A 12,365-nucleotide genomic window follows, 5' to 3' on the forward strand; every position below is an offset into this window, starting at 1 on the left:
CCAGGACATTGGCCCCTAACCGCTTACCTGCCTGCCTGCCTAGTCGCCCCTAACCCCTCTGCCTACCTACCTGATGCCCCTAACTGTTCCCCTGCCTGCCTGATCGCCCCTAACCGCCTCTGCCTTGGCCCCGCCACCATGGCTTTGTCTGGAAGGATGTCTGGAAGGTCTCTGGGAAGGTCTCCTGGTCTAAGTAGCATATTACCCTTTAATTAGTATAGATTTCTCCCTCCCCACCAATTGCTGAACTCCTAGCCATATTTTCCATCCAGAGATCTCCTGAAGATGTTGGGCAAATGGCGTATGTAGTTATTGTCTCAGATTGGATCACAATATTTCTAAGCCTAATCAAAACAATAGCTATGGTCTGTCAAATGGCAAAAGGTATTGAAACTGGGTAATCAGAAATCTCTTCTGATGTTCCCAAAAACCTACTCTCAGCTAAAGGTCTCCTCAGGCTTCCCAGGAAACCATATACACAAACTATCTACATTCCATCCTGCTTCAACAGTGATGCTCCCTTTCATCCCAACTTAGAGAAACACAAAAACAGTGAGTGGAATTCATTTGATTGTTTTACTTACCCAGTGCTGTTAAGGTAGCTTTGACCAAGGCTGCAGTCCTTTGATGGAGATGCTGGATTGTACCAGAAAGCTGGAACACACTGGCTCTCTCCGTGTCTCTCATAGCCATAGTCACTGTCCGCAAAATGAATATTGCATAGTGGTGTAGATGCAAAAATGTTTGAAACACACACACAAATAGATATGCATCCCTATGTGCACCTAAAACTCTGTAACAAGTTCTTTCAAATACTCCTAGTGAGGGCAAATATTCATACTTAGAGAATACATTTTTAGATTTAGAAATAACCATAGGTATTCTTCTTCCAAAATTTATTTTATTTTCTTTTTCCCTGCCAATTCTCTCTCAAGCACATATATACGTTTGCATTCTGATATATCCATTCAAAATTTTCCCAACTACATGTAACATAGGTTCCCTCTTGTCCTAAACAATAACAACAACAGAAAAACTATGTAGTTTTTGACATGTTTTCATAAAAGCCTAGCCATAACAACACCAAGAAAGATCCCTGGGCAGTGTGGCTCAGTTGGTTCGGTGTCCTCCCACACACCTAAGTTGCAGGTTTGATTCCAGGTCAGGGCACATGCCTGGGTTGTGGGTTCCATCCCTGGAGCAGAACATCAGGGAGACAGTTGGTCGATGTATTGCTCTCATATCCATGTTTCTCTGCCTCTCTCTCTCTCTCCCTTCCTCTCCCAAAAAACAAACACACATCAAAAAAACAAAGAAAGTCAAGTATGATTCCCTTCTCTTTTCCTTCCCATTTGAAAATGAGAAAGTGAATGGAGAGGAGGGCCCTCTCTGAAATTTAAATATTTCCTTACTTCTTAGAGTTTCATAAGCTCCCAGACAAGCAGTTGTCAGGATAGAAACAGAACAAAGTGTTATTGCTTGCAAACAACGAGAGGTCTTTGAGGGTGACTTTATTTTGCAAGAAAATTCATGCTTCTGAGTTAAGCATCCGAGGATTTCCTCAAACCCACACATTGATTAGAACAACCTGGACATTTGACTATTGACTCCATGAGTGTTAATAATACATAAAATAGCAAGAGAAATCATTCTCTCTGGACCCACTCCTTTCTTCTTCTGCTCCCATATTCTTTGATCCAAGATTTAATTAAAATCCAATGAAATTACAGGCCAATCATCTATATGTGTAACTGGGATAGAAATGAAAGGGAGATAGGGATAAAAATTTAATTCTACATTCTTTATCACTCAATATGTTCCCTGTTCTCTGGAAGACGTACAACAATCCCTCTCCTTAAGGGGTTTCCAGTCTTTTGAAGATAGGCATATAACCTGCCTCAAATCCAATGAAAGAACAGAATAACAAGTATGAAGTAGAACACAGTGTAATACAGGATAAAGCAGTATAGTTAAGAAGTAACAACTGATTCATGACATTATATGAATTATCTCCCCAGTTTGATACCACCCTACCTTCTTACCACCTTCCTCCACAACAAACTCCATCTGACCCTCAAGCCAACTTTTCAACCCTCTTTGTCTTTGTGTGTATTATGCCCTGGTCTTGAAGTACTCTACTATTTCCTGTGTTTGACACTTTCCTACAGATCCCTCCTCAATATGTAAGGCAGATGAGACCATCCATGATTCCCATTCAAAACTTCTGTGGTCATAGCATGTTGGAAACATTGAGGCCATAAAAGAGCAGAGACCTCAGTTGGTTTTGGTTGCCAGTGTTGGTCTAAAACATTGAAGGTGTTGAATAATATTTACTGGTGAATGGATACTTCAGTTACATTGAAAAAGGATTGCACTAAATTATACCATTGCATTTGGACTCTGCAGGGAGAGTGTGAACTCATTGTTAATTTTCCAGTGTGTACCACAGAGAGCATCCCAAGTGCTCAACAGATGCCTGTGGCGTGAGCATGAGCTAGAGTCCTTCCAAATCACTATGTGGAAAGATAGAACTCAAGACCAGCCTGGGAGTTGACTCAGAGGAACTCAGTGTTGCACCAGCTTATAATAGTTCCTGAGAGCCAGCTTAAAATTTCAGGACTTTTCCAAGCTATTTAATGGCTAGTAATCAGTCATTATTAAAAATTAAATAATAAAAAATTATTTAAATGTTATATTTAAAAAGCAATAATAAAAATAATAAACTCTCCATTACCTTACTGCATTGTACTATTATATAATATATAGCATATTAAATATTATATATTATTTACGCTCTTGAAGTTATTTACATCTGAGTATTTATATACTAGAAATACTATGTAATGCTACACATCTCTCCCGAAGTCTGCAGTCACTGACATCATGTTGGTGGCTTGAAACTGGCCATGGTGGGAATATTCACTACAATCAGCAAAGGCTACTAATCAGGGATCCTTTCTTTATTTGTTCCCAAAGAGCTGGTGGTTAAATATTTACCAGCATACCCTGGACATCTGATTTCTAAGCATTGTTTATCTGTAGAAACATTTAGATTGCCGTGTGTTTGCATCCCTTCTAGAAAATTCCACCATTGCTTTATGAAACGAATCTGTTGAATGTCCTGCTAACCTTAAGAAGTTTAGTAATTTTGGAAGCAATGGTGCTCTCCTAAGCAGCTTTGGGAGGGAGAGAAATGCCTTAATGCGCTTTGCTGAATGCGACCATCTTTAGCAGTTCTGTTCAGCTCTGTGACCTGTTAGCCATAGAGTAATTAAAAAGAGGGCATCAGGCATGTTTCTTTACCCCAAAGAGAAAAAGAACCTCATTAATATTTAATAACATTAATGGAAACATCACTGGCTGCCCCCAAACTGTGGACTTCTTCATTAACTTCTGCTAAATGTATATTAAAATCTCTTATACTGCCCCACCTCCATCCCAGCTCTGGAGTTCACATAATTTAGACAAACAAGCAGTTTCAGCGGCGGCTCCAGCTTCCTGGGGAAAAGGTGTTTTTCTGTTGAATTGTGAAGTCTGGAGTGAATGTGCTGGAAAGTTTGATTAGCCTCAGGGAAGTATGCTGCTACAGCTTCTGCAAACACACAAGCAGCTTCCTTCAAGAAATGTCACCTCTGTGTCTTTAGAGGGTTTAGAACTTCTTTAAAAGTTTAGGGGGGAACGTGTCCATTTCTAGGAACCTGTATGTCCAAATCTCATCCAGAGATCCAGGGCGGAGCCATAGACAGTCTAAAGAAGAAATGACAGCTTCAGAAACCAAAAGGCCTCTGGATGTCAGAACAGAAAGGGACACTTGTATTCCCTGGGTCCAATCCCCTCCATTGGTAGATTAGGAAGGAGGAGTAAAGAGAGGAGAAATGATTTGTTAGGGATTGTACATAACTGACAATGGCAGATGGAGATGATAATCGACTCTTGACCCCTGGTTCAGCATTAGTACAATCCCAAGGGGCACCCACTGCATCATCAGTAAAGGGCTCCTTGGTTCTCAGGAATTACATAGTCAGTCTCTTGGAGCCAGCCAAGAAGTCAACTGCTGGCCCAGCTCAGGGCTGTGCTACTCTCACCATGCACAGCCCCTCCTAGTCTCACAGAACCCCCAAGTTCTCAATTCTCCCATTTGGCACTTGAGATTCCAAAATCAGTGTCCCACAGGTGCTTCTGTCTTATTTTAGGAGACAGCACAGCATGTGGCTTTGGGATCAAGCAGAGAGAGGTTTTCTGGTAGGCGCAGAGTGAACAGTCAACAAACAGAAACAACCTCAACAAAACAATGGAATAATAACATCATTATCATTTAGCTAAGGCATGAACCTAAATATAGCCATAAAGATAATTACATGCAGATCAGTTCAGAAACTGCTTGCAAAAAACGACAATCATGCCTCACATATTTCTGCTAATTCAACCCCATGCTCTCATCTGCCCTTATTCCTCTAGTCATCAAGAACACATGCATATACCTCATTTCCCTAAAGTGCTGCCCATTTTTCTTGTACTTTCTCAGCAGGCAGTCTCCACAGCTCCATCACCACCTCCTGCAGGAAACCTTCCATCATTATTCCAGTCCTCAGTGAACTCTCTATTCTGACCTATTCTAACACTTTCTGCGATAATGGAACTGCTTTATATCTATGGTAGCCATGGCCACATGTCACAATGGAGCACTTGAAATATGGCTAGTGCAAGTGGAGAACTGAATGTTTACTTTAACTTTAATATGAATAACCACATGTGACTAGTGGCTATTCTATTGGGCAACACTGATCTGGGCCATAAAATTCAGCACCTAACTATGCTGTTTATTATTTGCTGTTATGCCTTCTTTGAGTTCAACAACTCTGGTTTATACATTTTATTTATTTTTTTTACTTTTCAATCATGTCTTATCTATAGAAAATATGCTTGATTATACTCTCTATGCAGAACACTAAAGGTTGAAAGGATTGCAGACATATCTGATTTATATGCTGACACACCTCAAATCTCTTCTGCTCTATCTTCTATATTAGCATTTGATAAACTAGCTCTGTGGATCTGGAACCTACTGAACAGGATAGACACTAAAACATACTAAGACGTAGGACTCTGGAATCATAACATTATTATTTTTAGTAAGTTACTTAACCTCTCTGTGTCTCCATTTCTTCATCAGTAAAATACCTGTAATAGCCAATTCTCATTCCAGCAGTTGGGTGAGATCAACATAATCCACCTACAGAACTTGGTACATAGTAGGTGCTCAGCAAGAGTTATTGCTGAGTAAACAGTTGGCTGAGTGGTTTCTCATTGAACAAGAGTATTTGGGTCTCCGAGAGGGCAATTCATCCCTAAGAGCTGGCCCTTTATGTTACTTTTCTGACTACTTGCGGGTCTCTGACAAATTTAAGTCTTAGGATTTGTTCCTGGCCCCTCACCGGTGCCAGGGTGGAGGTGGCTCTCTATGGTAAACATGAGGCTGGGAGATTTACAAGGCTATTAAGTAGAAACATTATTATTCATGCAAAATTCATACACGAATAAAACATGCTCTGGATGGAGGCTGAAAGTCAATGGTAGCCCACAAATAAACACTTCTGAGACTCTTTAAAACCTTCTCTCTTTGAGCAGAGGAGGGATGCAGGTGGATAATGCCCTGCCTCTGTGAATTTAGGCTGCACTCTAACTTTTCTACCAAAACCAAGATATCTGATCATCCTGCCCAATCTCCACCCTCAGACCCTATCTGATTAAAGTAGGTTATACCCTCTCCCTGCTCTCTCTTAAGACCTGAAAGTTGCTTGAACCAATTGAATGGCTAAGACCTGATTTGGCTCAGGGAAACAACTAGGTTGAATACGCATGATTGTTGCTTATACTAACTGAGCTAGGAGTCTCAGATTCCTTAGTTAATAAAAATTCCTGGTAGGAAGGACCATTGGGAAGGTGACAAGGCTATGAAATTGTTGTTATAAACTACTTTCCAGCATAAACATAGAAAAACTATATTTGATGGAAAAACTATATTTTTAACTGATAACTATGCTCATTGAAATTGACTTAAAAACAAAAGGACAATTTTAAACACAGTTCCATTGTCCAAAAAATCACTATAAAAAACAGCAATTTCAGAAATCTGTCTATTCCATACTAAAAAAAAACAGCACAAAAATACTTTTTAGGCTATGCAATTCTTTTGCTATTTTTCTCCGAGTCTGACTAGTCACTTGTCATCCAGTCTTGTGTGTCTGCTTCTCCTAACTCACACTGGTTCTTCTATCTTCTTTTTAACATGAGGTATGATGGGCTATAGAAAGACAAACATAGAATACCTTACCTATCCCCCACCCCCAAATTCTATAAAGTCTTCTTGAATACCATAAACCTATTACAATTCTAGTACCAGTGATCAAATATACTTCATTCATAACTGTTTTAGAGTTACTGGAACATTCTACGTTGAACCTCATCAACAGCAGTTAACCTAGGTCATTTGAAGATGAGTTTTAATTTTAGAATAATGAAACTTGGGGATCCTATTTATTCTGAAACAAGAAATCCAAGATAATTCAGAATAATTCAGAATAATTCAGAATAAATCTAAAATAATTCAGACTTGCTAGATTTCTTGAGAAATAGCATGATGTAGAAGAGAGAGCATGGGATTTAGTTGGATTTTCATCTGAACCCAGCTCTTTATCTCCTAGTTACAAGACCTTGGTCAAGTAACTTACATTCCAGATATTCATTTTCTTCATAAAATGTCATAGTAATGATGCTGACATTACAGGGTGTTGGATCCAAGCGGCCCCTCTAACCAGTGAAAACATGAGAATCACAGAACACCTTGTAAGGATGCCCCTACCCCTGGCCACCTGCTACTTTACTTACAGATGCATTCTGGGAATAGTTCCAAAGAAGGGTTCAAAACTATTTTAAGCTATGCCACCAATATTGGAATAAATGGGTAACACTCAAAGGTACAAATTTGAAGATAGTGATTATTTGAATGTATAAGCTCTGGCTTACTTGTTAAAAATATGATGGGACCACTTAACCCTGGGGTATAATATTAACAATGGCAGCAGCAACAGATACCATATGGATGCCTACACCATTAGGATAAATGTCTTTTCCACATTAATGATGTATATTAATTCATTTATTTCTCCCTAGGATCCAATGAGATCCATGTTCTGTACTTGTACTTTACAGCTGAGGAGGTGAAATCAAAGAGATTAAGATATTTTTTCCTAAGGTCAAAAACTATAAATATCAGAGTTGTGATTTTTTTTTCAGAATAGTAAATGTTAATGGGATTGCTGAAGGGAAAAATATTTATGTTACAATTCTTATTCTTTCTCAATTGTGAGTTTTGCCAACGATGAGTGAGGGACTAATGCAACTCACAGACACAGGTGAAAATGGAGAATTACATATGCAAAGACAGTGAGGCTGCATACAGTGAGCCTGCAGAAGGACATAAAGAAGCCTGATTCTCATATTGTGAATATTTAGGTTGACATCAATATGACATGTGCAATAATTCTGAGTGACTTACTGTATACATTGCTATGACTATTTTTGCTGAATTGTAATTAATAATTGAAAATCATTCTTCCCAAGTTTGAAAATATATTTTGTTTCCAAAGGATCAAACTTTCCACAGATAAAACATTGCCATTCAAATTGAAATTCCATTTAGCACAACCCATTTGAGTGATTCTCACTAAAGTCAAGCTTTCTTTTTCTCCTATTTATTAAATGTATTGGAGTGACATTGGTTAATCAAATTATGTCAGTTTCAGATGTATAAATCTATAATACATCATCTATATATTGTATCGGGGTTCACCATCCCAAGTCAAGTCTCCTTCCATCACCATTTATTCCCCTTTAAGCTTTCCAATGCGTAAGTTCAGGAATGAAGAGAAGGTAGGAAGCAGTCAAAGTCATCTGTCTGGCTTACCAGTTACAGTCATAGTTATACTTAAAAATAACTATGGCTTCCAGTACAAATTACTGTTAAGAAACAGGTTGGATGAAATAGGGATGAAGCTGCTGGCTGTGCAGGGGCAGCCATTGTGTGCCCAATTGAATTTATGTCTGTTATTTAACACCAGAAAAGCTCCAATGCAATTGTCATTATCTTGCCCCTTCCATGTATACAGACTCGAACCTGAGCCCTTAGCTTTGTCTTTTAATATGGGATGGCTTAATAAAACATCTAAACTGAACTTTAGCTTTTGACTGTAATGTGAAGGAAGAATTCATCCAGCTGGGATCAGAGTAATAGTTGCCCATTCCCAGAAATGGGAAGATTTGACTCTCCTAAAATGAGCAACATTCAGAAACATGGTCCTATTATTTATTGCTTGTATCACCTAGGCACTGAGGGTGCAACAATGAAGAAAATCTAAAACTCCTACACTCATGGCACTTACATTCTAGTGGGGAAGATAGGCAATAATAAAGCCATCACAGAGCATGATCACTCCAAATGGCAATTAATACTAAAAAGACAATAATCATGCTGAGAGAGCAGTGCCCAGGTGTAGGTAAGATCACATGGCTTCAAAAGGCATTTCTGAGGAGATGATAATTTTACTGAGACATGAGTGACCCGAAGATACCAACCATGTTGAAATTTGGAAGAAATCCTTGCACATGCTATTTTTTTCTGGTAGAAATAAGCCTGGATTAATTCAGGTACAAGAGATAGTAGTGTGACTACAAAACAGTAAACAAGGGAAGAAGAGTAAAAAATTAAGGCACAATGATAATAGCGGGCCAAATTACATGCAACGAAGCAAGCCAAGGAAAAACATTGGATTATATTTTAAGGGTGAAGGGAAGCTGTTCTCAGCACAGGAGTGATAAGACCTGATTTTGTTTTTTTAAAGTATAATATGGTTGCTTCGAGGAGGATAGAGTTTAGGGTGCATGGGTGAAACTAGAGAAGGAATTAGTAGACTGAAGAATTCACTCAGCAGAAGACATGGGGTAAAGGTGCTTTGAGTTAGAAGGTATTTTGGAAGTAGAGGCTTGCAAGGACTTGCAGATGTTTGGGTGAGAGAAAGGGGCAAAATCAAGCTCTCCTGGGATTTTGACTTACGTAACTGAATGGACGTCTGTGTGTTTTATTGAGGCTGGAATAACTGGACTGGGGTGGAGATTCAAGATGAATTGAAAAACTGCTTCCAACAGTGATAGTTCAGGAAGAGCTTTGGCCACAAATAAATTTAAGGGGAGATGGATGTTGAGCAGATGGATGAACACAAATGTTCCCATGCTGGAGGAGAGGGAGGCCCGAGCTGAAGGTAAATACTTGGAAATTCATGAGTCTAATAGGTTAGGTTTCACAGTGTCCTTTGTGGTTGTCAGTGGAGGGAGGAAAGATAGAAATGATGATGAGAGTTCAAATGGAAGAGTGCAATTTCAGCAAACTTGTCTGAAGGTTACTGTCCAAGGCGGTAGCTCTCTGCACTCTATCAGTGCCCAGCCCAGCCTCTCTGGCACTTTCCAATGCAGCTACTCCCTGAAGATGAGAAGTCCCCTTGGACACGCTTCTCTGTGAAAATGCCTCCTTGTGTCCCTCTTCCAGGGATGCAAACTTCCCATCTGGCCCAGGAACTGCCGTAGGTGGGCCTACAAGCCAGTAGTTCCTCCCCTAACTCATCTTCTTTCTCTCCCCCGAAACAAGTAAAAATCTTGTTGAAAATGGCATTGAGAGGCCAAGGGACTCACCACTCAAAGTCCCAGTCGGCACAGACACAGGGTTCTGAGACCACCGTCCCCGAGGAGTCTCGGCCCAGGGCACACTGAGCTCCTGGCTTGCGTTTCTTGAATATTTTCCTTTCTCCCATGACACAAGGTTCCCCCTTAGACAGAAAGTCCACAGTGAGAAAGGCAGAAACACACAAAGATGAAGTAAAACAGCTTCTCAACAGGAAGCATTAGGCTTTTCGTTCTATTTTCAGCTCATTCCCAGTAACAGTTTGGGAGTTTCAAGGATAAAAGGGCTGCTCTTTTACTATCATACAGAAGGAAAACTATGCAAGGCTGGCCTATCACTATCCCTCCTCCCAACTTAGCCAGTGATGTTTACTCTATCCTGTTTCTCCTCCATCTCCATAGGGAATTCCAAGACTCCCACCATCTTCACAGACACCCCAGTTGCCCAAATGGTTTCAGCAGAAACTCTAGTGGAAAGGATTCCACTTCTGGCATATTTCTCACATCATCTTCAGAGTAAAACTGAAGATCCCTCTCTATGATAAACAACCCTGCCTAAGTCTTTATTCCTAGGCAAGGGCAAAAGGAACAGGAGAAGTTTGTGCAAATTACAAGGATCCAATGGTTCCAAAGAACACAGATGCCTGATTATGCTGTGTATCAATAAACATCTGCTATTGGTAGAGAGACTCTCACTCACACCCCTCACCCTTTCTTAGTGGTCCTGTTCTTGATGCTCTTGGGCCCTTACTCCAAGCTAGCCTGAGAAATGCTCCTCCCTTCAATAGGGAGGTATAATGATTGAACCTCGCTATTGGTAGAGAGACTCTCACTCCCACCCCTCACCCTTTCATAGTGGTCCTGTCCCTGATGCTCTTGAGCCCTTACTCCAAGCTAGCCTGAGAAATGCTCCCTTCAATAGGGAGGTATAATGATTGAACCTATGGAGGGTCAGTCTCCTACCTGTCTGAGCTTATTTCTCTATGGGTAGAGCTAAAAACCCAGGTTATCACTGATCCCTATCACAGTGGTCCCAGGTTGCAAAATTGTTCTCCAAAGAACACAGATGCCTGATTATGCTGTGTATCAATAAACATCCGCTATTGGTAGAGAGACTCTCACTCCCACCCCTCACCCTTTCATAGTGGTCCTGTCCCTGATGCTCTTGAGCCCTTACTCCAAGCTAGCCTGAGAAATGCTCCCTTCAATAGGGAGGTATAATGATTGAACCTATGGAGGGTCAGTCTCCTCTGAGCTTATTTTTCTATGGGTAGAGCTAAAAACCCAGGTTATCACTGATCCCTATCACAGTGGTCCCAGGGTGCAAAATTGTCCCCAATACCATCTAACTCTACTGAACCTGGATATATGGGCTTCACCCCTTCCCCTAAATCCACCATTCTCCTCAGAGGCCCCACTTCAATAGAAAGGACCAGATAGGAATAACAGGGCTCTTAGTAGCTCTTCTTCCTTGTGCTGTACCTGATTGAGCAGGTGCCAGGTCTGGTAGTCTTCCTTGGTGCAGCGCCGGCTGAAGATAGATTTGTAGTCCACTTTCACCAACTGCCACTCAGAGCGAAGGCTGAAGTGGCCAAAAACTCTGTGTTTAGGGGAGGGATGGGAAAGACAAGCAGAGAAAGCCTTGAAGTCAGTCACAAATGCACAAAGACTGGGGGATAGAAGACTGAATTGCACCCTGGCCTTCACTTGTTCTTTCAAAGTATGTTCTTTGAAGACCATCGAGTAGAAGTCTACTGTATACACAACACCAGTGAAATACATACACAGTGGGTTTAAAAAACCAATCATTTTTAATTGGAAATGATTTAAAAGCACTTAATCTATGCTTTATAGTAAATAATTAAAATATAGAAAAGTACAGAGAAGGAAAAATTCAAAGTCCAAAATTCTCCACCAAAATAGAACTGTTGGTCATATTTTGACATTCAGCCTTGTATGTCTTTAATTCCAAGCAATGGTATTTTTTTTACTGATGTCCACTGACAAGGACTGTTTCCTCATCTGTAAAGTAGATTGTGTATGTTGGAGTGGGAGGTGGGTTAGCTAATCAAAAGTATGACCTTGCCAATTCCAAAATTTCAACTGGGTATAAGGATATTTATTTGAAATTCCCATTGCTTAAATTATATGAATACCATCCTCCTCCTCCCTTCCTTGAAAAATCACAGGAGTCTCATAAAAGAAACTCATATTTATGTATAGTAAAATAGCACACCATATGAGTAGATAATCCACACTGACCTTTTCAAAGCTCAGCAGTTGATAGCCCTATAAATATGAATAATCAATCGTTTCTAGAAAAATAGATTGATCATCCATACTCCACTCAGGTGGTATATCTTGTAATTACAATGCAAGACATCCATCACAGTGATGTAAAGGGGAGACCAATATGCCAGGAACTTAAATCAACTGAAATCTTTCAAGGAATTGGATGACTTCCATTTCATTAAGACTTACTCATGCTCCCAGCCCTGGATTTGTATCTCCCCAAGTTCAGGTATTCTGATAGTGACACTGAGAGACTAACTCTCCTCAAGGGATATGTCCTTCTGCCCCCTGAAACACAAGGATGCTTTGGGAGGGGTAGGAGCTGATTAAGATTGTAAAAT

General features: G+C 40.2%; 1 protein-coding gene across 1 annotated transcript in view; it reads right to left on the reverse strand.

Moving 5' to 3' along the window:
- SORCS3 (sortilin related VPS10 domain containing receptor 3) overlaps nucleotides 1–12,365 on the reverse strand; it is a gene marked incomplete at its 5' end in the record, with an annotated part of 527,180 nt that overhangs the window by 58,109 nt on the left and 456,706 nt on the right. Inside the window, 3 exons of the mRNA XM_006756437.2 lie at nucleotides 585–698; nucleotides 9,745–9,878; nucleotides 11,215–11,332. Coding sequence (XP_006756500.2) covers nucleotides 585–698; nucleotides 9,745–9,878; nucleotides 11,215–11,332 — 366 coding nt within the window. The remainder of the gene's footprint in view (nucleotides 1–584; nucleotides 699–9,744; nucleotides 9,879–11,214; nucleotides 11,333–12,365) is intronic.

Source organism: Myotis davidii, unplaced genomic scaffold, assembly GCF_000327345.1.
Source record: "Myotis davidii unplaced genomic scaffold, ASM32734v1 scaffold332, whole genome shotgun sequence".
NCBI lineage: Eukaryota > Metazoa > Chordata > Mammalia > Chiroptera > Vespertilionidae > Myotis > Myotis davidii.